Source organism: Aquarana catesbeiana, linkage group LG04 (genome assembly GCF_042186555.1).
Source record: "Aquarana catesbeiana isolate 2022-GZ linkage group LG04, ASM4218655v1, whole genome shotgun sequence".
Classification (NCBI taxonomy): domain Eukaryota; kingdom Metazoa; phylum Chordata; class Amphibia; order Anura; family Ranidae; genus Aquarana; species Aquarana catesbeiana.
Window position 1 is genome coordinate 669,392,147 of NC_133327.1, and position 27,758 is coordinate 669,419,904.

Genomic DNA, 27,758 nt, shown 5'->3' on the forward strand with positions numbered 1-27,758 from the left:
TTTTTGGCTCGCCCTTTTATTCAATCAAGATTATTTTTGTAGCATGGGGCCTATCCCGGATGTTGTAAGGCTAGCCTTGAACTGACCTTCGGGCACTGCGTCCTGCAAAAAGAGCTTTCTGTACCCCATTCTGGTAACAAGATGGCCATGGAGAACTTTCCAGGACCAGAGCTGTTGACATTGTTTCTGTACCTACCCTGTCTCTGAAGGCCAATTGAGTAGCGCGCCTGGAGCTATCTCGTTTTGTGGCTTTGAATTTCCCAGCCTGTGGTTAACGCTGAAAGACTAAGCGCTAATGTTATCTGCTGGGTGGCGTGCGCACTTTTGCGCTGTTTCCCCTATATGCAACTTTTTTTCCCCCCTTCCTGCTGCTTGCCCACAGCGACCTTGTCACTTCTGGCCTACTGATCTTACACCTGCTACCAGTGGTTGGGTTTTTTGAGTACCTGAGGCTTGCCTTGTACCATGAGCTATATTGCTTTGCCGCCATGCAGTTGCAACATGTCTGATTCTAGAAAAAGTGGGGACCCTCCAAAGGAATAAAACTCCTGGTGGGCCCTTCCAGATCATCTAAATCAAGGATCCTCAAACTACGGCCCTCCAGCTGTTACGGAGCTACACATCCCATGAGGCATTGTAGAACACTGACATTCACAGACATGACTAGGCATTATGGGAATTGTAGTTCCTGAACAACTGGAGGGCCGTAGTTTGAAGACCCCTGATCTAAATCTTCTGTCTCAAGGACCGATCTACCATCCCACTTCATGGTCACTGGCTTTAACGGCATGGCTATTGAACTCAGGTTTTGAGGTACAGGGATATTTCAGAATTCATCATTCCCATAATGAAAAATGCCAGGACGTCTACTTCTTGCAAGGCCTATCATTGTGCATGGAAAGCATACTTTGCTTAGTGTGAAGCATGAGGCTTGCACCCCAGTTTTCAGTTGGACAAATACTTTCCTTTCTACAGCTAAGTTTGAACTAGAATTTGCCTCAGCATCATTAAGATCGGTTATATGCCCAATATCATGGCACTTCCCCCTCCCTACTCCTACCCATAAGATGATATGTCTTGTAGCCATCACCCCTACAAGGCAATTGTTTGAGCTGGAACCCTCATCCTGTAATGAGCCATTTCTGTTCTTGGACAAGGTAGTGTTGAGTTGCAGCCTGTCTGGCTCCAGTTTATCATAAGGAGATTTCCCTCTATTGCCCAAATGTGGTTCAGACACTGAGACTTTATCTCTGTCATTGTTTCCCTCCAGGAATACTTACTCTCATTCCTGAGGGTCCCCATAATGGAGAACCAGTTTCTCATTCTACCATTTCTGACTCAGACTGTTATCCAAGCCTATGGGCTCAAGGATTGGGTTCTACTCTTTGCAGTCAAGGCACACTCTGTCAGTGCCTCTTGTGCTCTTCAGCATCAGGCTAATGATTTCCAGCTTTGCAATGCTGCCACCTGGACTTCTGTTAAAACATTTTCCAATATGAAAAAAAAAAAATGGTATTAGGCCTCATCCAACAGAATACCTACAAAAATATTAGGAAATTACCGGGATGATAACCCCAGTATCCTACCCAATGACGATTATACCAGCCATAGAGAGGAGAAAAGTTGAATAAAATAATTATTTTATTCAACTTGTCTCCTCTGTGTGGCTGGTATATAGTCTGTCATTGTGGGATACTGGGGTTCTCACCCCATTAATCTTCTAATATCTTTTAACACATTTTCCAAGTTTCACCAGATGGATGTTCAGGCCTAAGATGATGCCAGCTTTGGACTTTAGGCTGTCTCCAGTTCTGTTTTTTTGGTAGGCATGTTACTGTTTATTTGCTGCATTCCCCACCTCCCTCAGTTGGACTGATTTTGGACATCCAACAAATGAGATTGACTTCCTGTGCCCCTCAGTGGACAAGAAAAAAAAAAAATAGGATTTTTGTGAACTGCAAATAGGTGCTGTAATAACACTAAAAGAACGGACCATGCAACTGAAGTCTGTTATAGATTTAATCTCAATATTTCCTCCAGGATGATTTTTCTCTTTTTTTTTAACAAAAGTTTTGAAAAATAAATATAAATCTGCCCGGTCTCACAGACTTTACAGTACACATCAGTTGTAGATAACATGCGTTGTTCTTGCTTTTAAAATACATACTTTATACAATGGTATATAGTGGATATCCAGACTTCATGTACATAAAGCATGTAAAAGATATTCAGGTTTATTTAAAGAGGCCCTGTCACCAACTTAAAGGGTTACTAAATCCTCATTTTTATTTATTTTTTTAAATAACAAACATGTCATACTTACCTCCTCTGTGCAGTTGGTTTTTCACAGAGTGGCCCCGATCCTCCTCTTCTGGGGTCCCTCATTGGCGCTAGTACCTCCTTCTCTTCTCGAGTTCCCCATCAGAGAAGCGCTTTCCTTCGGGACACCCGTGCGGGCACGCTCCCGAGTCCAGCTTCTGCGTCTATTGACACAGAAAGCTGAACTCAGACCCGCCCCCCCCCCGCATCATTGGATTTGATTGACAGCAGCGGGAGCCAATGGCTGCGCTGCTATCAATCTATTCACTCAGGAACCGAGACACCAGCTAGAACTAGTGTGCTTGTCATCCCTGGGGAGAAAAAGACCGGGTTCAGGTGAGTAAAACGGGGGCACTGGGGGGGCTGCTGCATGACAGAAGGTTTTTCACCTTAAAGGGGTTGTAAAGGTTTGCGTTTTTTTACCTTAATGCATCCTATGCATTAAGGTGAAAAAACATCCAACAATACCGACCCCTCCAGCCCCCCCGTTTTACTTACCTGAGCCCCTAAACCTGCTGCGCTCGCCCCCGATGTCCTCTTCGCCGCTCAGCCTGGCCGTTGATTGGCTAGAGTGGATGGATTGAAAGCAGCCATTGGCTCGCGCTGCTGTCAATCACATCCAATGACGTGGCGTGCCAGGGGGCGGGGCCGAGTGATACAGTGAGCGGCTATAGCCGCCGGCTGTATCACGGGAGCGCGCTCGCAAGAACTAAACACCATGCGAGGGAGATCGGATGAAGGTGTTTAGTTCTTGCGGGGAGGAGCTGAGACAGTTGCCGAGGGACCCCAGAAGACCAGGTTCAGGGCCACTCTGTGCAAAACGAGCTGCACAGTGGAGGTAAGTATAACATGTTTGTTATTTAATAAAAAAAAAAAAAAAAAAAAAAAAATTCCTTTACAACCCCTTTAATGCATAGAGGTGAAAAAACAGGAAGGTTAACAACCCCTTTAAGACATTATTCCCCTGCAATGTGCCTGTGACCTTGCTAGAAAATGTAACTACTCCATGAAGAGTCAATTCCCAGGTAGGGGTGAACTCAGGCATGTTCGGATCCTAGTCCAAATCCAAGTGAGCGAGCCCGCCAGGTAGCTGGGACTGTACTGGGGCGATCATCTGTGGCCAGGGCTTTCCCCACCCCCATAGTCTCATGTATACATGCAGCTGCAGGGCAGGTAATGTCATAGCTCCCAACTGTCCCTGATTTCGAGGGAATGTCCCTGATTTGGAGCAATGTCCCTCTGTCCCCCTTTCCTCCTCATTTGTCCCTCATTTCGGTCTGATCTAATTGTATATAAAATGCACTATTTATCTTTCAAAAAGTGTTTCCCAGAGCTAAACCTTTCATCCAAATTCTAAATTACTGCATTTGTAAATTTTAAAAGCAAATATAAAGGAAAAGTAGTTGTAAAAATAAAGCCCTTGTGGATTTAATTAACTTTTTTTATTTTTGGATAATTCTCCTTTAAGAGGGTGTGGCAGGGGGGCGTGTCCTATGCCTACATATGTATGCTAGTAGGTGTCCCTCATTCCCATCTCAAAATGTTGGGAGGTATGAATACAGGCAACAGCTTCCTGGCAGGCTTACTCACATGCATTCGGATTAGGATCTGAACACGCCTGAGTTCATCACTATTCCCTAGCACAGTTATGGCGAACCTTGGCACCCCAGATGTTTTGGAACTACATTTCCCATGATGCTCAACTGCTCTGCAGAGTGCATGAGCATCATGGGAAATGTAGTTCCAAAACATCTGGGGTGCCAAGGTTTGCCATCACTGCCCTAGCACAACCCTCTCCTCTTCTGGGAGTATCCAGTTGCTGGCCCAGCTCCTCTGCCTTCCCCACCCTGCATAACAGGAGGGGAATGCAATAGAGCAGTGGTGGTGAACCTTGGCACCCCAGATGTTTTGGAACTACATTTCCCATGATGCTCATGCATTCTGCAGTGTAGGTGAGCATCATGGGAAATGTAGTTCCAAAACATCTGGGGTGCCAAGGTTCGCCATCACTGCAAAAGAGTGTCCTCATGTCTTGCCGATTTCCCATCTAAGATGGCAGCACCCAGTAGCAGTCTTAGGCCATTTGGATGCAAGGGAAACTTTGATGGGTAAATAAGGTTAATAAAATACATTGTTTTGAAATGAAAAGGGTCTGGTGACAGGGTTTCCAATCAGAATTCACCTTTGATTTCTCTTGCTCAGTGGGATTGGTGTCCACCGAATTCTCAATGACCTATACCAAAAGCCTCTATAAGTATAAATTTAACAATATATTGTGTCTGCAGACAGCAATGATGTGACAAGCATTACAGACATAAGATGTGAGCAGGATGTACGTCAATAATCCAGATGCCACTGGCATAGATCAGAGCAGTGTGTATTTTTCTATGATATGCACAGTCCTGGTATTCATTTTTACTTTGGAGACACAGTGAGCTTGAATGAAGATATCCAACGCAAGTCCCCTTTTGTTCCTAAACTCGTTTTCGCAATCTCTAGGAGGATCCGAATGTGCAGAGATATAAATGATGGCATCTGGTCAGGTCTCATTGAATTTTTTTGGCAGAATAATCTGGCCAACGAAAGCTGGCCTCTGATTGGTTGTTATAGATCCGCCCCCCTCTGCTCTGTGCCTGCCCCTGCGGTATCGTGTTTTGTTTGGTTTGGACGAAGCAACGGAGAGCCTCTCTTCTTATGCACAAGGAACGCCAGAGCTGGAGAATGTTACCAGAGATTTATCGAAAAATTCCCTGTGAAGATACAAAAATGTGAAGGCTTTCAGTTAAAGCGGAACTTTAGTCAGCAAATGAAGTCCTGCTATATCACTTCGGGCTGGCTCCTTTTGCAGCTATAGCTATGTAACACATTAAACAATCCTCTATACCAGGGATCTCAAACTGGTGGCCCTCCATCTGTTGCGAAACTACAAGTCCCATCATGCCTCTGTCTGTGGGAGTCATGCTTGTAACCGTCAGCCTTGCAATGCCTCATGGGACTTGTAGTTTTGCAACAGCTGGAGGGCTGCCAGTTTAAAAGCCCTGCTCTATACTGTTTAAAATCCAGTAATATACTAGGGTTGATTTACTAAAAGGCAAATATACTGAAGGGAAGCTCTGCTGATTTCTATCATCCAATCACCCATGTGCAAGCAAACTAGCATTTAGGTGCAGGCAGAAGGCACAGGTGGCATGTTTAGGCCTGCTAAACTTGCCACCTGCCGACGCCCCCCCGCCCCAGTGTGAAAGTGCCCTTAATGTGATTTATTTTCATCAGTTTTATTAAAGTGGAACTTAACCCATAACAACTTGATAAAAAAATATTGTTCTTTAGCAAGGAACATACATTCCACATTAATAATTATTCTACCAGCATTAGTGTGAGCTGTAAATTTCCTCCAGCATTGCTCCTGTTTCTTCTTGCTGGAGGCTGCCATTTTGCTGAAGCCCAGAGCCCCAGAACAGCAGTAAATCGTAAAGCGGAACTAAATCCATCAAATTAACAGCTTCATAAACAGTTACATTCCTGGAATTGCTAACTGTCGCATTTGCTAGTGTCCTCAACCAAACTGTCAAACGTCTGGTGTCATAACTGATCACATGTGCAGTGCCATGACAGTTGAAGATCAAACAGAAGCAGCTTCCTTCGCTGTACAGGATAGGAGGGTTTAATTAAGGTTGTGAGCAGATCAGCCTCTACAACTTGGCAGTGCCTAAAAATGAAGAGCAACTGAGCATGTGCAGAGCAGGGTGAGACAGTGGGGTTGATTTACGAATGGAAAATATAGTATGCACTGTAAGTGCAGTTGCTCCAGAGCTTAGTAAATGAGGGAAAGCTTCACTTTGCAAAGAATACCCAATCGCAAGCAAGGAAAACAAAACAAGGAAAAAAAAAAAAAACAGCATTAGCCCCATGCACCAGGGCTAAACTCCCTGTGTGTAAGGGGCTGAACACAGTTACAGTAAGATGGCTGAACCTACCTAGGAAGCATGGCTGTTTGCTGTAAACCCAACAGCCTATTTAAAGGGAATGTCTATCCAGCTTTGCTCTTAGCGGCTCCCAGATCAAACAGATCCCTGCATGCACTCACGGCAGGGACCGATCTCCAGAATCTGAGAGAGAATATTGACAAGGCGAGGCAGAACCACCTACACAGGGAGGTATTAGAGCTGAATACATGAGTAGTAGAACCAAATACACAGGAAGGTAAAGGAGCAGGGCCAGGTAGGAGAGATTCGAAATTCGAGGAAGCTTTGGGGGGGTTTGCACACTGTGCTTAGTACACCTCTAAATCCTGCACTCTGTACTTAGTGTATTCCTCAGCCCTGCACTCTGGGCACGGCGCACTCCTCAGCCCTGCACTCTGGGCACGGCGCACTCCTGAACTCTGCATGCCACATACTCCTATGTTTCTGAGTAGATACATAGTCTTACAGATACAATGGGCCCTTTTGAAGGCAACCATTATGCTGATGCGGTCCTCGATGAAATTGAGTTTGACACCCCTGCACTACAGCAAAGCCATTCTGCAGTATCGAGTGGAACTAAACCTCCAGAAATACTCACCTCCACTTTCAAGTTATACGACAGTTACATTCTTTGCCAACTGCTGTTGTCTTCTTCAGGGTGAAGGACTTTTGGCCTCTTGATTAGCTGGTGGGGGGTGATGTCATCCCAGGCATGAGCACAGGAGTCAGTCATTCCGGGACAGTCGGAGTGTTCTGGGCAGTGGCGAAACTAGACATTCTTTCAGCCGGGGCAAAGACTCAGTTTGGCGCCCCAACCCAAAGAGAAGTTCTCCATCCATATACTCCCAACTCTCTGCCCAGCAAGGGAAGCGTAATAAATGTGTAGATAAGCCATAGGATGGTAATAATAACAGTTTTGGTAATAGAGATTTCAAGCCTCACTTCTGTAGTAGATTAGGACAGGGGCCACCAGTAAATAAGAAGTGAGCCAAGAAGCTAGTCTTTATTAAGGCCTGCTTCTGTGTGCTCTTCCTCCTTCGCGGAAGCGCCCCTCCCAATCTGCTGTGGAGGTGAGGCTTGAAATCTCCACATAAAAGCGATGCCGTTTTTTTTTTCTGGCGCGGTGCCTAGGGTTGCCACCTTCAAGCCAATTCTGAACACTTTAGTGGCACACACAGATTTCTATTTTTTTAGTAGCATACACTATAGGATTGTAAAAGATCTGGGACACCTTTGGGTGCCCCAACGAGAGCAGCAATGTGGCATGCATAGCGTACGAAATTGCGTTAAAAGTTGGAGGGGCTTAAAGGGGCATGGTTATATAAAACAAAAGCATTATTGTACCCAGGCAACAGAAAAAGGAGAAGAGGGGTGGCATTTACTAGAACCGATCACCATTGGCTGTATTTTTCTCCTGCAGCCGCTGAAAGGCTGTATTTTTCTCTGCAGGAGAAAAATACAGCCAATGACGATTGGTTCTAGTGAAATGACCCCCCCCCTTCCCTGCGATCAGCAGCAGTGCAGGCTCACAGAGCAGAGGATGGTGTGAATGTAGCTCAATGGCTCAGCATTGTCAGTACAGCCTGATCCAACCTCCAAAATCCCAGCTAGTGTCAGCACTGCACACAATTTGGCACCCCCCTCAGGTTGGCACCCGGGGCATGGTGGTGGGAGTGTCATGGTCTGGGGCTGCATAAGTGCTGCCGGCACTGGGGAGCTACAGATCATTGAGGGAACCATGAATGCCAACATGTACTGTGATATACTGAAGCAGAGCATGATCCCCTCCCTTCGGAGACTGGGCCGCAGGGCAGTATTCCAACATAACGACGACCCCAAACACACCACCAAGATGACCACTGCCTTGCTAAAGAAGCTGAGGGTAAAGGTGATGGACTGGCCAAGCATGTCTCCAGACCTAAACCCTATTGAGCATCTGTGGGGCATCCTCAAACGGAAGGTGGAGGAGTGCAAGGTCTCCAACATCCACCAGCTCCGTGATGTTGTCATGGAGGAGTAGAAGAGGACTCCAGTGGTAACCTGTGAAGCTCTGGTGAACTCCATGCCCAAGAGGGTTAAGGCAGTGCTGGAAAATAATGGTGGCCACACAAAATATTGACACTTTGGTCCCAATTTGGAAATTTTCACTTAGGGGTGTACTCACTTTTGTTGTCAGCGGTTTAGACATTAATGGCTGTGTGTTGAGTTATTTTGAGGGGACAGCAAATTTACACTGTTATACAAGCTGTACACTCACTACTTTACATTGTAGCAAAGTGTCATTTCTTCAGTGTTGTCACATGAAAAGATATAAAATATTTACAAAAATGTCAAGGGTGTACTCACTTTTGTGAGATGCTGTATATTTATTTATTATCCATAGCAGTGGTTACAGAATGGCAAATCCTTTAGTTATTTAATTGTCTGAATATTTTTTTTCTTATGGCACTTAAATTCAATTCTTATGGAACAAACAAAAAAAATCCATACCTGGAATTCATCTATAACCTCAATATAATATCTATATCATGTTTTGTAGGTCCGTTCAGTCAACAACAAAAAGGACATTTACCAAGAAAAGGACCGATTAAAATCCGGGATCCCATGATGTTTTCCTCGATATCGTCCTCTCCTCAAAGCAAATGATTTCATCTCCAACTTTTACTTCAATGTCATCGTCATCCAGATTAAGACCACACTCTACCCCCATCTTCACACTCTGCACGTCGTTCTTGTGGTGCTTCAGAGATGATAAGCAGCCTGCAGAGGAACGTTTAATTTTAGTGAATGTCATCAGAAGGAAATTGTGAAATTTAAAGTGTATTTTCTATTTTTTTGCAGTCAAATTTGAGAAAACCCTCCAACATGTTTGTTAGAGGGGGATATGATCACAATGTACAAATATATCAAAGGTGACTCCAGTAACTGTAATAAGGTTTTACTCTAAGGTCCCACACAGTCACAATATGAGGTTAGAAGAAAGGAGACTTAACCACTTCAGCCCCGGAAGATTTGGCTGCTCAATGACCAGAGCACTTTTTACAATTTGGCACTGCACTGCTTTAACTGACAATTGCGCGGTTATGCACTGCTGTACCCAAACGAAATTTGCATCTTTTTTTTTCCCCACAAACAGAGCTTTCTTTTGATGGTATTCGATTTTCTCTGCGATCTTTATTTTTTTGCGATATAAACAGAAAGTAGAAAATATCATTTATTTTTCAAAATTTTTGGTCTTTTTCTGTTATAAAAAAATCCAATAAACTCAATTTAAGTCATACATTTAGTCCAAAATATATTCAGCCACATGTCTTTGATAAAAAAAAAAAAATGAGCGTATATCTATTGGTTTGCACAAAAGTTATAGCGTCTACAAACTAGGGTACATTTTCTGGAATTTACACAGCTTTTAGTTTACGACTGCCTATGTAATTTCTTGAGGTGCTAAAATGGCAGGGCAGTACAACCCCCCCCCCCCTCCCCCCCAAATGACCCAATTTTGGAAAGTAGACACCCCAAGGAAATTGCTGAGAAGCATGTTGAATATTTATTTTTTTGACAAAAAAAAAAAAAATTACACAGAGTTGTCACTAAATGATATATTGTTCACACATGGCATGGTTATATGTGGAATTTCACCCCAAAATACATTCTGCTGCTTCTCCTGAGTACGGGGATACCACATGTGTGGGACTTTTTGGGAGCCTAGATTTCTAAGGGCGTAAATTTTTTTATTTCACTCCTCACTACCTATCACAGTTTCGAAGGCCATAAAATGCCCAGATGGCACAACCCCCCCCCCCCCAAATGACCCCATTTTGGAGAGAAGACAACTCAAGTTATTTGGTGAGAGCCATCTTGAGTCCATGGAATATTTTATATTTTGCCACAAGTTGTGCAAAAAAAAAAAAAAAAAAGTTTGTCATTTTTCCTGCAAAGTTGTCACTAAATGATATATTGCTCAAACATGCCATGGTTATATGTGAAATTACACCCCAAAATAAATTCTGCTGCTTCTCCTGAGTATGGGGATACCACATGTGTGAGACTTTTTGGGAGCCTTTCCGTGTACAGGACCCTGAAAACCAATCACCGCCTTCAGGCTTTCTAAGGGCGTAAAATGGCGATTTCACTCCTCACTACCCATCACAGTTTCGAAGGCCACGAAATGTCAAGATGGCACAAAACCCACCCAAATGACCCCATTTTGGAAAGAAGACACCTCAAGCTATTTTTTGATAGGCATGTCGAGTCCATGTTTTATATTTTGCCACAAGTTTCGGGAAAATTACAATTTTTTGTTTTTACACAAAGTTGTCACTAAATGATAATTTGTTCAAACATGCCATGAATATATGTGGATATACACCCCAAAATACATTGTGCGGCTTCTCCTGAGTACGGGGATACCACATGTGAGACTTTTTGTCAGTCTAGCTGCTTACAGCACCTCTAAAACCAATCACCGCCTTCAGGCTTCCTAAGGGCGTAAATTTTTGATTTCACTCCTCACTGCCTATCACAGTTTCGGAGGTCATGAAATGCCCAGGTGGCACAAAACCCCCCCAAATGACCCCATTTTGGAAAATAGACACCCCAAGCTATTTGCTGAGAGGCATGTTGAGTATTTTGCAGATCTCGCTTTTTGTCACAAAGTTTTGAAAACTGAAAAAAGAAAAAAAAAATACATTTTTCTTTTTTCGTCATTTTCAAAAACAAGATGAGAGCTGCAAAATACTCACCAAGCCTCTTAGCAAATACCTTGGGGTGTCTACTTTCCAAAATGGGGTCATTTGGGGGGGGTGTTCTATCTGGACATTTCAGGGCCTCCGTAACTAGGATAGGTAGTGAGGAGTAAAATCAAAATTTTACGCCTTTAGAAAGCCTGAAGGCGGTGATTGGTTTTCGGGGTCCTGTACACGGCTAGTGAAAACTGTGCAAAAAAAAAGTTTGTAATTTTCCTGAAACTTGTGGCAAAATATAGACTATTCCATGGACTCGACATGCCTCTCAGCAAATAGCTTGGGGTGTCTACTTTCCAAAAAGGGGTCATTTTGGGGGGGGGGTTGAACTGTCCTCGTATTTTATGCACAACATTAGAAGATTATGTCACACATCACCCACTCTTTTAACCACTTGAAGACAAAGCCCTTTCTGACACTTTGTTTACATGAAAAATATTTTTTTTTTGCTAGAGAATTATTTTGAACCCCAAAACATTATATATTTTTTAAAGCAAAGGCCCTATAGATTAAAAAGGTGGGTGCTGCAATCAGTGGCGTAGCGTGGGTTGTCAGCGCCCGGGGCAAGGCAAGTAATTTGTGCCCCCTAACCTGCGGACTTTTAGCACTCCCCGAGTCCCTTCCCTTCCTACAATAGTACTGACCAGCCTGATTCCTACACTGACCACTACACTAACCTACCTACCCGATTCCTACACTGACCTACCTGATTCCTGCACTGACCTACCTGACCACTACACTAACCTACCTGCTTCCTATACTGGCCACTACACTGACCTACCTGTCCACTATCCTGACCACTACACTACCCGATTTCTACACTGTCCACTACACTACACTGACCACTACACTGCACAGGCCACTAAACTGCACTGACCACTACACTAACCTACCTACCTGATTTCCACACTGACCTACCTGACCACTGCACTGACCTACCTGATTTCTACACTGACCTACCTGACCACTGCACTGACCTACCTGATTTCTACACTGACCTACCTGACCACTGCACTGACCTACCTGATTCCTACACTGACCTACCTGTCCACTATACTACCCGATTCCTACACTGTCCACTACACTAAACTGACCTACGCTGTCCACTACATTACACTGTCCACTACACTGACCACTGCACTGCACTGACCACTGCACTGATCACTATACTGCACAGACCACTACACTACACTGACCACTGCACTGATCACTATACTGCACAGACCACTACACTACACTGACCACTGCACTGATCACTATACTGCACAGACCACTACACTACACTGACCACTGCACTAATCACTATACTGCACAGACCACTGCACTGATCACTATACTGCACAGACCACTGCACTGATCACTATACTGCACAGACCACTGCACTGATCACTATACTGCACAGACCACTGCACAGACCACTACACTACACTGACCACTACACTACACTGACAACTACACAGACCACTACACTGACCACTACACTACACTGACCACTATACTACACTGTCCACTGCACTGACCACTACACTGTCCACTACACTGACCACTACACTGATCACTATACTGCACAGACCACTACACTGACCACTGCACTGACCACTACACTACACTGACCACTACACTGCACTGACTACTACACTGTCCACTATATTAGCCATTATACTACACTTTCCACACTGACCATTATACTACACTTTCCACTACACTACACCGATTACTACACTACACTGCACTTATACTGACCTGACACCAGATATTTTTTAAATTTATACTGAATCTAACTGCTTGTCTTATCTCTCTGACTGGCTGCTCCCTCTCTCCCCAGACCGTATCCACCCCCTCTCCTGCAGCTTGTGGCTTCCATCAGTCCGGAGGAGAGGAGGGAGCCTGGAGGAGGTGAAGGCAGCAGCGGTGTTCACAATGGGGTGGACTCCAGTCAGGAGCAAAGGTGATCACGGATTGGCCGGCCCGGCCGCCGTCACGGATTGGCCGGCCCGGCCGCCGTCACGGATTGGCCGGCCCCGCCGCCGTCACGGATTGGCCGGCCCCGCCGCCGTCACGGATTGGCTGGCCCCGCCGCCGTCACGGATTGGCCGGCCCCGCCGCCGTCACGGACTGGCCGGCCCCGCTGCCGCACATGACCTAATTCACCTAATCACAGGGCGCCAGCCGCAAATGAGCTCAGGGACACATGAAGTTAACATTAGGGGAACGGAGTTGGCAGTGACACACACTGCCTGGCGTGGGATTTCGCCCCCCTAAATGTTGCGCCCGGGGCCCCGCCCCCTTCCGCACCCCCCACGCTACGCCACTGGCTGCAATTTTTCTTTTCACACAGTATTTGCACAGCAATTTTTCAAACGCAATTGTTTTTGGGAAAAATCACTTTTAGGATTGGCAAATGCAGCAGGAAGGGACTATAGGCTAGACAAGCCTGTCTTTGTTGTCTTGGTGGCTGCGGGACACTACTTGTGCTTGCCACCGCACCAGCTTGAACTGCACTTATGGGACTCGCTACATGTATGATGTATGACCAGGATGTACTAGGCTGCTGGTGCTTGCCAGTTCACCAGATGGATGAGCGGCACTAGTATCGGTTCTCTGCTCCATACGAGAGCCCTGCGGTTCTTGCACCTCAACAACAGAAGAACGGGGTCTGGTACGCCTGACCTTGGCAGGGACCACTACTCCGTCGTCAGACCTGTCTGTCAGGGTGCCGCTGCTGTCTACAGGTTCGTATTCAGAGCCTGAATCTGACAGATGAGCGAGTTCCTCTTCACTCTCATCTGTCATGCTCAGAAACGTGTATGCCTCTTCACTAGTGTATCTTCGATTGGGCACTAGTGCAACTCACAGGAAAAAAAAAAAAGAGCACCTGACTGTCAGCGACGCTACCAAAAAAAACTGAGCGTTCACAGGGATCAGGCCTGACTCTGCGAATGCTGCAGTTATGTGTTTAGTGTTTTGAAAGTGACACTGATCGATTGATACTGCACTTGGGTGGGCTGGGCTGGGAGGAGGGGCTAAACGCAGGTGCTAGCAGGTATCTGAGCTAATCCTGCTAATGCTGCATTTTTGGGAACCCTAAACTATTGGGGACCCTAGTATAGATCTGATCAGATCAAGGGAGGTGTATGGTGCGTGCGTGGGTGTTAGCGCTACTGGCACTAATCTGACACTGCCTGGGGCGACGCAGACCCTAACTGACGCTAAAACCTAACTGATGTCAACCTGCTGGGTGATCAGGAGGTTAAACCTTTATTGGGTAATATACGGCGGGTGCCCTGATGCTATAAAAAACGAAAACTAACTAACCAGCATCACTCATAACACTAATACGGTGATAACTGATGACAGGGGGTAATCAAGAGGTTAAACCTTTATTAGGGGGGTTTGGAGGGGCGTCCCTAGACCTAGCTGGGCCTACTACTAAGTACCCTAACGCTGATTAGTGTCACAAATGACACCAGTACAGTGATCAAAGAAAAATATGAAAACTGCACTTGGTGACACAGTGACAGGGAGTGAAGGGGTTAACTGGGGGGGGAGGGGGGCGATCGGGGGGTGAAATGTGTGCATATGTGTGCTGTGTCAGTGTAGTGTTGGTGCAACTCATGTTTGGATGTCCTCCCTCCTTTCTCTGGAATGGAAAAGAGTTCCATGAGGGGAGATGACATCACTATAAGCGTAAACACAAGCAGGGGAGGATTTCATTCGTCAGAACCGATCAGCAGGTCCAGGCCAGAAATCATTGGCCTGGGCCTGGAGACTGATCGGTTCTGAAACAAATCCGATCGTCGCAGCCGCCGTAAGGCAACGTCGCTTCGCCCACCCATGCCATTCTGCCGCAGTAAAACTGCGGCGGCTGGTCAGGAAGCAGTTAAAGTGATTGTAAACCCTCACCTTATAAATCAACCCATTTAGTTTCAAATAGAAATGAAAGGCAAAACATTTGTTTATAGATATAAAAAAAATTATAAATATTTAATTCCCTTGTTAGGACAGAGTGTTCAAATCTAATTTATAACTGATAATGAGATATGCCAGCACAGTACACACGGGGTTAATATTTCAAACATTGGTCTCCAGTCCCCTCATAAACAAAGAGAACCAAGTAGGATTTTTCAGTGCTGGGGTTATCCTAAAAGAGCATCTAAAAAAAGGTAAACAGCAATTTTAAAATATATATTAATTTTAATAATTTTAAAAATAATTTTAATTTTAATATTTAATTTACATTTAATTTATGCTATATTGATGGGGACTTGTAACAAATATAAAGTAGACGTTCTCCCAATTTGTCTGCAAAAAAAATAATGGAAATACACTTTTAGAATAGTAGAAGACTCGGCACTTACCTGTCCATATAACATTATTATTGCGCTTTAGTTTAAATTTCAGTTTTTTTTCTAGGGCGCCTTTTTGAACTCTGCACCCCGCCACCTGGGTGACCTTCTTCCCCACAGTGACATCAAACAGAGCCAGGACAGAGGCTTCTCCTAGAAGAACACAATACTGAGGATTAATGGTCCATTGCAGAGCTCAGATAAGTGAGATTATTGTAAATCGTACTCTATACAAAGTTAGGTTTAGGGTTTCCTCTGAGACATGTATGCCAGTAAATGTTCTTTTCCTTTCAAGAAATTTAAAGAGGTCCTGTCTATACAATATCTACTCACACCACTGCTCCACTGATCTCCACTAGCTTCCGTGTCCTTAGTTGAACACCAATACTGATGCCTTGTGAGCACAGAAGGTCAGCTGTTCAGCACAGGCGCCATTCAGAGAATGTTTTTCATTACTTGAATGCACTGACGGCTGGTGCTCAAAATTTTTGGGGGGCGCAAACAAACTGAAAAATTCTGAAAAAAAACCCCATCAATTGCAGCTTCACTGTACCAAACGCAGCCACTGTGCTCATCAAACGCAGCCACTGTGCCCATCAAATGCAGCCACTGTGCCCATCAAATGCAGCCACTGTGCCCATCAAACGCAGCCACTGTGCCCATCAAATGCAGCCTCACTGTGGCCCATCAAACGCAACCTCACTGTGCCCCATCAAACGCAGCCTCACTGTGCCTCATCAAACGCTGCCACACTGTGCCCCATCAAACGCAGCCTCACTGTGCCCCATCAAACGCTGCCACACTGTGCCCCATCAAACGCAGCCTCACTGTGCCTCATCAAACGCTGCCACACTGTGCCCCATCAAACGCAGCCTCACTGTGCCTCATCAAACGCTGCCACACTGTGCCCCATCAAACGCAACCTCACTGTGCCCCATCAAACGCTGCCACACTGTGCCCCATCAAACGCAGCCTCACTGTGCCCCATCAAACGCAGCCTCACTGTGCCCCATCAAACGCAGCCTCACTGTCCCCCATCAAACGCAGCCTCACTGTGCCCCATCAAACGCAGCCTCACTGTGCCCATCATATGCAGCCTCACTGCGCCCCATCAAACGCAGCCTCACTGCGCCCCATCAAACGCAGCCTCACTGCGCCCCATCAAACGCAGCCTCACTGCGCCCCATCAAACGCAGCAAAAAACCCTGCCGCTGTAATTCAGGCGCCCAGATGTATATGTGTATATGTGTATATGTGTATGAATATATGCACGTGCGTGTGTGTACATACATGTGCATATTATCACCACAAGGTGAGTGAAAATTAGTGGCATACACATGGAGCACCCTATATGTATTGCAGCCGATTCTCTTTTTTTGGATAACTGCCTGCGGTCTGTCAAGACAATTAATGGGTGGAGCCTGTGATCTCTAGAGCTGCTGTTTATTTCAAAGTTTTATGTCTGTAATGTGGTTATGACTAAGGCCTTATAGGCTGAAACACATCAACTGACAATCTGTGTTTGTCCACTGTGGCTAGTTAATAAAATGAAGACATTTTAAGAGCAACAACCGGAGTGCGGATCATTTTTTCCCATATAATTCTAGCACTAGACCTCCTCTGTACTCCTAAAGTGGTAACCTGTAATGGCGTTTAAAGAGTCGCCTATGAATAGTAAACTTTACATCTTTTGCTGCTGTTGTACATGCGTGCACAATTTTAAAGCATGACATGTTTGGTATTTATTTACTTGGCATAACATCATCGTTTATGGTTTACAAAAAAAAATTGGGTCATGTATTGTGTGTTTTTGCATTAAATTAAAAAAAGTGTATTTTTTCCAAATAAATGGCATTTAAAAAACTGTTGCACAAATACCGTGTGACATAAATTAAAAAAAAAAAAAAATTGCAAAACCCACCAATTTATTCTCTATGGCCTCTGCTTTAAAAATATATAATGTTTGGGGGTTCTAAATAATTTCCTAGCAAAAAATACTGGATTGTTACATGTGAACAAAAAGTGCCAAAAAAGGCTTGGTCTGAAAGTGGATATATACAGTTAGGTCCATATAGATACACAGGCACAATTTTAGTTTTTCAGGTAGTTACCAAAACATATTCAAGCTATAGTTATAGATTTAATTTGAGGGTATGTACATCCAAATCGGAGGAAGGGTTTAGGAATTACAGCTCTTAATAACCACCCCCCTTTTTCAAGGGACCAAAAGTAATTGGACAATTGAATCAAAAGCTGTTTCAATGGCCAGGTGTGGGCCCCTCCTTCGTCGTTTCTTCATCAATTAGGTAAAAAGTCTGGAGTTGATTCTAAGTGTGGTATTTGCATTAGAAATCTATTGCTGTGAACCTACATCATGCGTTCAAAGGAGCTGTCCATGCAAGTGAAACAGGCCATTGTAAGGCTTCAAAAACGAAGCAAATCCATCACAGAGATAGCAGCAACATTAGGAGTGGCCAAATCAACAGTTTGGTACATTCTGAGGAAAGAAGAACACACTGGTGAGCTCAGCAGCATAAAAAGGCCTGGATGTCCACAGAAGACAACTAGGGTTGCCACCCGTACGGGATTCATCCATACAGTCTGGGATTTGAATCATGTGTGCGGTTTTGAGCCCCCCTGAAAACCGCACACATTATTCAGATAGGATCGTGGCTCATAGCCGTAGAGAGATTAGGTGTTCTCCTCCCTCCAGCCTGCAGGGGGCAATAGAGAGTGGCACTGACTGAAAAGTCTCAGCAGCACTGCCGAGGAACGAACACAGAGTGTGTGTGGAGCCTGGAAAGAGAAATGAGAAACTTATTTGCAGTTAGTGAGTACAGGGGGAAAGGGGGGGCTCTGGTGTCACATCTGATGTAAGGGGGGGGGGGGTTCTGGTGTCACATCTGATGTAAGGGGGGGGTTCTGGTTTCACATCTCATGTAAGGGGGGGGGGGGGTTCTGGTGTCACATCTCATGTAAGGGGGGGGGTTCTGGTTTCACATCTCATGTAAGGGGGGGGGGGGTTCTGGTGTCACATCTCATGTAAGGGGGGGGGGGGGGGGGTTCTGGTGTCACATCTCATGTAAGGGGGGGGGTTCTGGTGTCACATCTCATGTAAGGGGGGGGGTTCTGGTGTCACATCTCATGTAAGGGTGGGGGCTCTGGTGTCACATCTCATGTAAGGGTGGGGCTCTGGTGTCACATCTCATGTAAGGGGTGGGGCTCTGGTGTCACATCTCATGTAAGGGTGGGGCTCTGGTGTCACATCTCATGTAAGGGTGGGGCTCTGGTGTCACATCTCATGTAAGGGTGGGGCTCTGGTGTCACATCTCATGTAAGGGTGGGGCTCTGGTGTCACATCTCATGTAAGGGTGGGGCTCTGGTGTCACATCTCATGTAAGGGTGGGGCTCTGGTGTCACATCTCATGTAAGGGTGGGGGGTTCTGGTGTCACATCTCATGTAAGGGGGGGGGGGTTCTGGTGTCACATCTCATGTAAGGGGGGGGGGGGTTCTGGTGTCACATCTCATGTAAGGGGGGGGGTTCTGGTGTCACATCTCATGTAAGGGGGGGGGTTCTGGTGTCACATCTCATGTAAGGGGGGGTTCTGGTGTCACATCTCATGTAAGGGTGGGGCTCTGGTGTCACATCTCATGTAAGGGTGGGGCTCTGGTGTCACATCTCATGTAAGGGTGGGGCTCTGGTGTCACATCTCATGTAAGGGTGGGGCTCTGGTGTCACATCTCATGTAAGGGTGGGGCTCTGGTGCCACATCTCATGTAAGGGTGGGGCTCTGGTGTCACATCTCATGTAAGGGTGGGGCTCTGGTGTCACATCTCATGTAAGGGTGGGGCTCTGGTGTCACATCTCATGTAAGGGTGGGGCTCTGGTGTCACATCTCATGTAAGGGTGGGGCTCTGGTGTCACATCTCATGTAAGGGTGGGGCTCTGGTGTCACATCTCATGTAAGGGTGGGGCTCTGGTGTCACATCTCATGTAAGGGTGGGGCTCTGGTGTCACATCTCATGTAAGGGTGGGGCTCTGGTGTCACATCTCATGTAAGGGTGGGGCTCTGGTGTCACATCTCATGTAAGGGTGGGGCTCTGGTGTCACATCTCATGTAAGGGTGGGGCTCTGGTGTCACATCTCATGTAAGGGTGGGGCTCTGGTGTCACATCTCATGTAAGGGTGGGGCTCTGGTGTCACATCTCATGTAAGGGTGGGGCTCTGGTGTCACATCTCATGTAAGGGTGGGGCTCTGGTGTCACATCTCATGTAAGGGTGGGGCTCTGGTGTCACATCTCATGTAAGGGTGGGGCTCTGGTGTCACATCTCATGTAAGGGTGGGGCTCTGGTGTCACATCTCATGTAAGGGGGGGCTCTGGTGTCACATCTCATGTAAGGGGGGGGGGCTCTGGTGTCACATCTCATGTAAGGGGGGGGGCTCTGGTGTCACATCTCATGTAAGGGGGGGCTCTGGTGTCACATCTGATGTAAGGGGGGCTCTGGTGTCACATCTGATGTAAGGGGGGCTCTGGTGTCACATCTGATGTAAGGGGGGCTCTGGTGTCACATCTGATGTAAGGGGGGCTCTGGTGTCACATCTGATGTAAGGGGGGCTCTGGTTTCACATCTGATGTAAGGGGGGGGGGGCTCTGGTGTCACATCTGATGTAAGGGGGGCTCTGGTGTCACATCTGATGTAAGGGGGGGGCTCTGGTGTCACATCTGATGTAAGGGGGGGGCTCTGGTGTCACATCTGATGTAAGGGGGGGGGGCTCTGGTGTCACATCTGATGTAAGGGGGGGGCTCTGGTGTCACATCTGATGTAAGGGGGGAGGGTTCTGGTGTCACATCTGATGTAAGGGGGGGGGGGCTCTGGTGTCACATCTGATGTAAGGGGGGGCTCTGGTGTCACATCTGATGTAAGGGGGCTCTGATGTCACATCTGATGTAAGGAGGCTCTGGTGTCACATCTCATGTAAGGGTGGGGCTCTGGTGTCACATCTCATGTAAGGGTGGGGCTCTGGTGTCACATCTCATGTAAGGGTGGGGCTCTGGTGTCACATCTCATGTAAGGGGGGGGCTCTGGTGTCACATCTCATGTAAGGGGGGGGCTCTGGTGTCACATCTCATGTAAGGGGGGGGGGCTCTGGTGTCACATCTCATGTAAGGGGGGGGGCTCTGGTGTCACATCTCATGTAAGGGGGGGGCTCTGGTGTCACATCTGATGTAAGGGGGGCTCTGGTGTCACATCTGATGTAAGGGGGGCTCTGGTGTCACATCTGATGTAAGGGGGGGGCTCTGGTGTCACATCTGATGTAAGGGGGTTCTGGTGTCACATCTGATGTAAGGGGGTTCTGGTGTCACATCTGATGTAAGGGGGGGGGCTTCTGGTGTCACATCTGATGTAAGGGGGCTCTGATGTCACATCTGATGTAAGGAGGCTCTGGTGTCACATCTGATGAAAGGGGCTGTGGTCTTTTATAGCGCAAAAAAAAAAAAAACTGCAGGAGGTGATCAAATACCCCAAAAGAAAGCTCTATTTGTGGGGAAAAAAAAGGATATAAATGTTGTTTGGGTACAGCGTCCTACGACCGCGCAATTGTCAGTTAGAGCGACGCAGTGCCGTATCGCAAAAAATGGCCTGGTCAGGAAGGGGGTAAATTCTTCCGGGGCTGAAGTGGTTAAAGTGTTTGGGTTTGACTTGAGGAAAAGATGGCAACCCTAAAGACAACAGTGGTGGATAATCGCAGGATCCTCTTTATGGTAAAGAAAAACCCATTCACAACATCCAGACAAGTGAAAAACACTCTCCAGGAGTTGGGCGTATCATTGTCAAAGTCTACAATCAAGAGAAGACTACATGAGAGCAAAATACAGAGGGTTCACCACAAGGTGCAAACCATCCATAAGCCGGAAGAATAGAAAAGCCAGATTAGACTTTGCCAAAAAACATCTAAAAAAGCCAGACCAGTTCTGGAAAAGCATTCTTTGGATGGATGAAACTAAGATGAATTTGTACCAGAATGACGGGAAGAAAAAAGCGTGGAGAAGGCTTGGAACAGCTCATGATCCAAAGCATACAACGTCATCTGTAAAACATGGTGGAGCTTGCAGTGTGATGGCATAGACATGCATGGCTTTTAGTGGCACTGGGTCACTGGTGTTTATTGATGATGTGACAGAAGCAACCAGATTAATTCTGCAGTGTTTAGAGATGTACTGTCAGCCTAGATTCAGCAATGGACAATGATCCAAAACACACTGCAAAAGCAACCCAGGAGCTTTTGAAGGAAAAGAAGTGGAATATTCTGCAATGGCCGAGTCAATCACCTGATCTCAACCCAATGGAGCATGCATTTCACTTGCGGAGGGCAAAACTAAAAGGTAGAAAGACCCACAAACAAACAACTGAAGACAGCTGCAGTTAGAGCCTGGAAAAGCATCAGAAAGGAGGAAACCCAGTCTTGGGTAATGTCCATGGGTTCCAGACTTCAGGCAGTCATTGCCACTAAAGGATTCTCGACAAAATATTAAAAATGAACATTTTATTTATGATTATATTCATTTGTCCAATTACATTTGAGGCCCTTGAAAATTGGGAACTGTGTATAAAAATGGTTGCAGTACCTAAAATTTGTACTTAATTTTTATGTTCAACCCCTTGAATTAAAGCTGAAAGTCTGCACTTCAAATTCATTTGGATTGTTTAAATTTTAATTTTATTCTGGTGGCACACAGAGCCAAAAAGTATGAAAATTGTGCCTGTGTCCAAATATATATGGACCTGATTGTATAATTACATTGGTCCAAACTGGACCCCTGGCACCGCCATCTTGGTTCACAGTCAGCTCTCCACTTTCCATGAGCAAGATTGTGCAGTGCTGAAAGACTGAACCATCATGGAACAAGCAATGTGTCGCAGGACACTACGCTGCCACTGGAATTGTGGGAACCAAAATTTTCTTATACTCTATCTACTTGACCATGAAGGTTGCCAGAGCAGCTGCATATACAAAGAAACATTTTACTGCATTTATGATAAAATACGCTTTTCACCAAACAGTGCCACCGATACACTTCTGGCCATGTCGCAATCTTTCATCCCAATAAACTGCATCCTGTCTACAGGTTACAAAACTTCCCAGCACATCCTCAGTTATTCCTATCTAATTTGATTCTATTAAGCTGTGGTTCCCAACCTCAGTCTTCAAATACTGTAACTCCAACAGGCTACGTTTTGGGAATTTACCTTAGATAATACCAAGCCACTGACGTTGATTTAAAGCACCTGTGCAAGGCGAGGGAAATGCTGAAAACATAACCTGTTGGGGGTACTGGAGTACTGAGGTTGGGAACACCTGCCATAAAGGATGAAAGGTCCCTCCCAGAACCCTCTTCACACCTTTGACAATCTCTTCTGTTATTGGGGTCAGTTTACTGTTGAGCTCCTCCTTCAGGTCTTCAACAAGATGGTAGATGATCTTATGGAGTTTGATGGGGATGTTCTTCTTAGCTGCGAGTTGCTGTACAGTTTTGTTGGCATTTACATTGAATCCATAAACACTACCTGGAGAATAAGAAACAAGACACATGGTGAATAAAGGAGGGGAGATTTTGGTATTCTAATTTGTTACATAAATTAACAGTACTTCATGAAGCATCTCTAAAGGTTGCTTATGGCAGTCTAAAATGGTGTCACATCAGAGTTGTCAGTCCCCAATCCCCCCACTTCTTCACATCAGAGTCCTCAGGTCCAACCACTCGCACATCGGGGTCCTCAGTCCCCCTCTCTTTCAAAATCGAGGTCCTCAGTCCCCCTCTCTTTCACATCGGGGTCCTCACCTCCCTCTCTTTCACATCGGGGGGCCTCACCGCCCTCTCTTTCACATCGGGGGGCCTCACCTCCCCCTCTCTCACATCGGGGTCCTCACCTCCCTCTCTTTCACATCAGGGTCCTCAGTCCCTCTTTTTCCTTTGGAGTCTCCATTCCCTTCCCTTAAGAGTCCTTAGTCCCCCTTACCCTTCAACCTACGAATCCTACAGTACCTTCAGATCTTCAGGGCAGTGGGCAGGAGATAAAGCAGGTCATGAAGTAGGCCGACTTTCATCCCCTTCTGAATGCTGGGGGTTGCCCTGAATGATGCCCACCCTGGATTAGTTTCCATGGGGCTGGCAGCCAGCTTACCTGTACCATGGAAACACATGTCACAGTGCAAAAATACTGGGTGCAGCACAACACCCTTGATGAACCCAGACGGCACCCCAGTGTGCCGCGCCAACCCCATTGGGTAATACTGATTTATAGGATGTTATCAAGGCGGTCTGTGATGTACAGGTCCGGAACCTCCAAACAGACAGCAGATAAACATTTATAGTTATAAAATATGTAAAGATATATAGCATTATAAATTGCTGGAGAGAAGACATTATTTTGAATACAATTGTTTTTTTTTTTATTAACCGACTTTGTATACAGCAACTAAAAATGTAACATGGCCACCATACAAGGCGTGAGAATGGCAACCTTTACGGTTTCCCTTAATAAAACCATTTCTGTTACTGATAGAAGTTTCAAAAGATCAGCTCTGCTCAAAGCCCTGATGCCGACATGCTGGGCTGCAAGGTGGTCAGGTGCTCTTCTCCCTGGACTGTTATCAGGTAGCATTGTTTCCTGCTATCTGTGTGACTACAAAACACCACCCCCTGTTTTGTGAAGAGGGAGGTGTGAAGCTATCCTTACACACTACCTGCCCTAGGGTGACAATGTTGCTCAATATGCCTATCACTCTAGAACAGGAAGGGAGTTAATGGCAGGATCACCAGGTTAACCACTTCAATACCGGGCACTTTCACTCCGTTCCTGCACAGACCAAATCTTCAGGTTTTAGCGCTGTCACACTTTGAATGACAATTGCGCGGACATGCAACGCCGTACCCATGTGAAATTGTTATCAATTTTCTTTCACACAAATAGCGCTTTCTTTTGGTGGTATTTAATCACTGCTGTTTTTTTAAATTTTTTACTAAATAAACAAAAAAGACCCCAAAATTTTGAAAGAAAAACGTGTTTTTCCTTTTCTTCTGTTCTAAAATTTTGCAAAGAAATAATCTTTTTTCATAGAGTTATACACTGTATTTTGCTACATTTCTTTGCGTAAAATAACCCAAATATGTGTACACTATATTATTTAATCTGTAGGAAAGTTATAGAGTCCACAAACTTTGAGATATATAGATATATATATATATATATCTATATATATGAAAATTGATGAATAATGATGTACTGATGGTCTATCTCATTTCTTGTGGTCTGAAAATGCCAGGACAGTACAAATAACCCCCAAATGAACTTTTTGGAAAGTAGACAGCCCAAGATAATTAGTAAGACTCATGGCGAGTTTTTGGAAGTTGTCATTTTGGTCACAATTTTATGGAAAATGAAGAAATGAAAAAAATAAAATAAAAATTTGTTTTCACATATTGTCACCAGTGCGGTATCATCATATGATTGGTGTGGCGGTGATCAGAGACACTGACTGGTGACAGTTTGTAAGAATTTTTTATATATATATATATATATATATATATATATATATATATATATATATATATATATATATATGTGTGTGTGTGTGTGTTAAAAAAATTGTGCAAACAATTTAATAAAAGAAATTATTAAATATATGTGTGTGTATATGTGTATATATATATATATATATATATATATATATATATATATATATATATATATATATATATATATATATATATACATACATACATACATACACACACACATACATATACACACATATATTTAATAATTTCTTTTATTAAATTGTTTGCACAATTTTTTTAACACACTCTACACACACACATAGTAACACTATTGTACTCTGGGTAGGTGATCAGGATTTTTTTTTTTTTTTTTTTTTTTATGATTGCTTATACCAGTGAATTTCACTAGTATAAGCAACCATTTCTACTGAATAAAATTGATTCATTCAGTGTGTATTGTTGTGATTAGCTGTGATTGTCCACAGCTAATCACATGGTACAGATGGGCTGCGATTGGCCTTGTCTGTACCATGTGATCACTGTGACTAACCACAGCTAGCAACACAATTGTACACAATGAATGGCATGAATCAAAGCCATTCATTGTTTACAGTTGTCATATGATCTACTGTGATTGGTCACAGAGATCACATGGTACCGGCAGAGGGTCGGTACGCTGATCAGTCATTGGCTGTGTCATGTGGACACAGCTGGTGACAGATCACCTCACAACACGACCACACGAAGGTCACGCCCAGCCGTCATTTGACAATTGGCTGGGGGAGAAGTGGTTAAAATAAAAGGCGAAATAATGTAACAAAAAAAAAAAAAAAAGAAATGAATGAAGCCGCCACATCTAAGGACCAGTAAGCTGCAATACTATCAACTTTTTTGTGCTTTTGTTTAGATACACTTAAACACCAAGCTGATTATTTTCACATCCACATCTAAAAGATAATATAAATCCTCTCTCTTGTTATCTTACCATTAAATGTTTCTGCCAGAACAATGTCACTCTCACTGATGTCCCCGATGCCAAAATGGACCAAGTTCAGCTCACACTCCTCTTCAGCATCGTATGTGTCAATGACATTCAGAATGGCTTCCACAGACCCGTCTACATCTCCTAGACAAAGAAATGGGGGAGACAGTGAGACACGGTACAAGAGGAAACTGAATGAAATCTGCAACACATCTTATTAGCCACTTGCCGGCCGCAACACATAATTTATATAGATAGATAGATAGATAGATAGATAGATAGATAGATAGATAGATAGATAGATAGATAGATAGATAGATAGATAGATACGTTGCGGATTGCAAGTGGTTTACCAGGGTTATGGCTAAAGATATCAGCCATGACCCCAGTACCGTTTTTTTTTTCTGCAGGCAGCTGGCTTTCTCATAAAACCGGTCTGAGCGGCTCGTGAGCCGCTGGAATGGTTTCTGCCAAGATCCAACGGTGCGGCCAGCTGCTCCCATAGGTGATCAAAGAGTCAAACACTCTTTGATCGACTCTATGGCCTTGGGGGACCGGAGCGACGTCACTTCCGGTTCAGGCTGAAAGGAAATTATTTTTTTTAAACAAAAGATCAAAAAAATAAATAAATACATTTTGTGATCTTTTGCTTTTATAAAGGCGCTTCTTGGGCTTACCGTTACCGCCGGTTCGCCTGAGAATCGATTCGGCAGTGCCGCTGTCTTCTCCCATAGGCGATCAAAGCGTTAACACCTCTTTGATCGCCACTATGGCCTTGGAGGACCAGAGTGACATCATTTAGTCACTTCTGCTCTAGGCTTGTAGATAAAAAAAAAAATTTAAAGCGAAAGATCAAAAATTATTATTTTTTTGTTATCTTTTGCTTTTAAAAAAGGTAAATAAGGGATTTGGGGGCTTTTTGATCCCAGATCTCTTCATAAAGAGGACCTGTCATCCTTATTTCCATTACAAGTGATGTTTACATTTCTTGTAATAGGAATAAAAAGTGATAAAAAAAATAAAAATACATTTACAGCTCCGAGACAGGGCTTCTGCAAGAAGGGCAGAGCGGTCATGTGATCTCCCCGGCTGACATCAGAGGGAGATCTCGGCCCCTCCTGCAGAATTCATATATCGGAGCTGAAAAGCGTCTGCGAGTCACGTGACCGGCCTGAAGATCGCTATAAAAAAGGTATTTACAAGCCTCACTTTTAGAATAGACATATACAGTGTGGTATGCCTGACTCTAATAGAGGGACTGCCAGTGATTTATACTTGTGCCTTAAACACTTTAAAGGGTTACTAAACCCTTTTTTTTTTTTTTTAAATAACAAACATATCATACTTGCCTCCACTGTGAAGTTCGTTTTGCACAGAGTGGCCCCGAATCTTGTCTTCTGGGATCCCCCGGCGGCACTTGCGTCTCCTCCTGGCATCTGAACCCCCCCCCAGGAGAAGCACTCTCCCGGGGGGTTATCTTGTGGGCGCACTCCCAAGTCCAGCATTTGCATCCATAGACTCAGAATGCCGGACTCGCCCCCCCCCCCCCCCCCCCCCGCGTCATTGGATTTGATTGCCAGCAGCAGGAGCCAATGGCTGCACTGCTATCAATCTATCCAATCAAGAGGCAAGAACCCCGGCCAGAGAGGGAGAGCGTGTCTCCGCCGAGGGAACGAACGTGCTCAGGCGAGTAAAACGGGGGGGCTGCTCAGTGACAGAAGTTTTTTCACCTTAATGCATAGGATGCATTAGGTGAAAAAACACGAGGGTTTACAACCCCTTTAAAGTGGGATTTTCCCCCCAAAAAACGTGTTTGCAAGACCGCTGCGCAAATACCGT

General features: G+C 45.0%; 1 protein-coding gene across 2 annotated transcripts in view; it reads right to left on the minus strand.

The window, feature by feature from the left end:
• Positions 1-2,005: 2,005 nt before the first annotated feature.
• Positions 2,006-27,758, minus strand: part of MTIF2 (mitochondrial translational initiation factor 2) — a 53,093-nt gene continuing 27,340 nt past the window's right edge. For both annotated transcript variants that reach the window (XM_073628595.1, XM_073628594.1), the window contains exons 11-15: positions 25,923-26,063; positions 22,779-22,943; positions 15,385-15,525; positions 8,857-9,044; positions 2,006-5,069 (exon numbers count right to left, since the gene is read on the minus strand). In XM_073628595.1, coding sequence (XP_073484696.1) covers positions 8,872-9,044; positions 15,385-15,525; positions 22,779-22,943; positions 25,923-26,063 — 620 coding nt within the window. In that variant the 3' untranslated portion in view covers positions 2,006-5,069; positions 8,857-8,871. The remainder of the gene's footprint in view (positions 5,070-8,856; positions 9,045-15,384; positions 15,526-22,778; positions 22,944-25,922; positions 26,064-27,758) is intronic.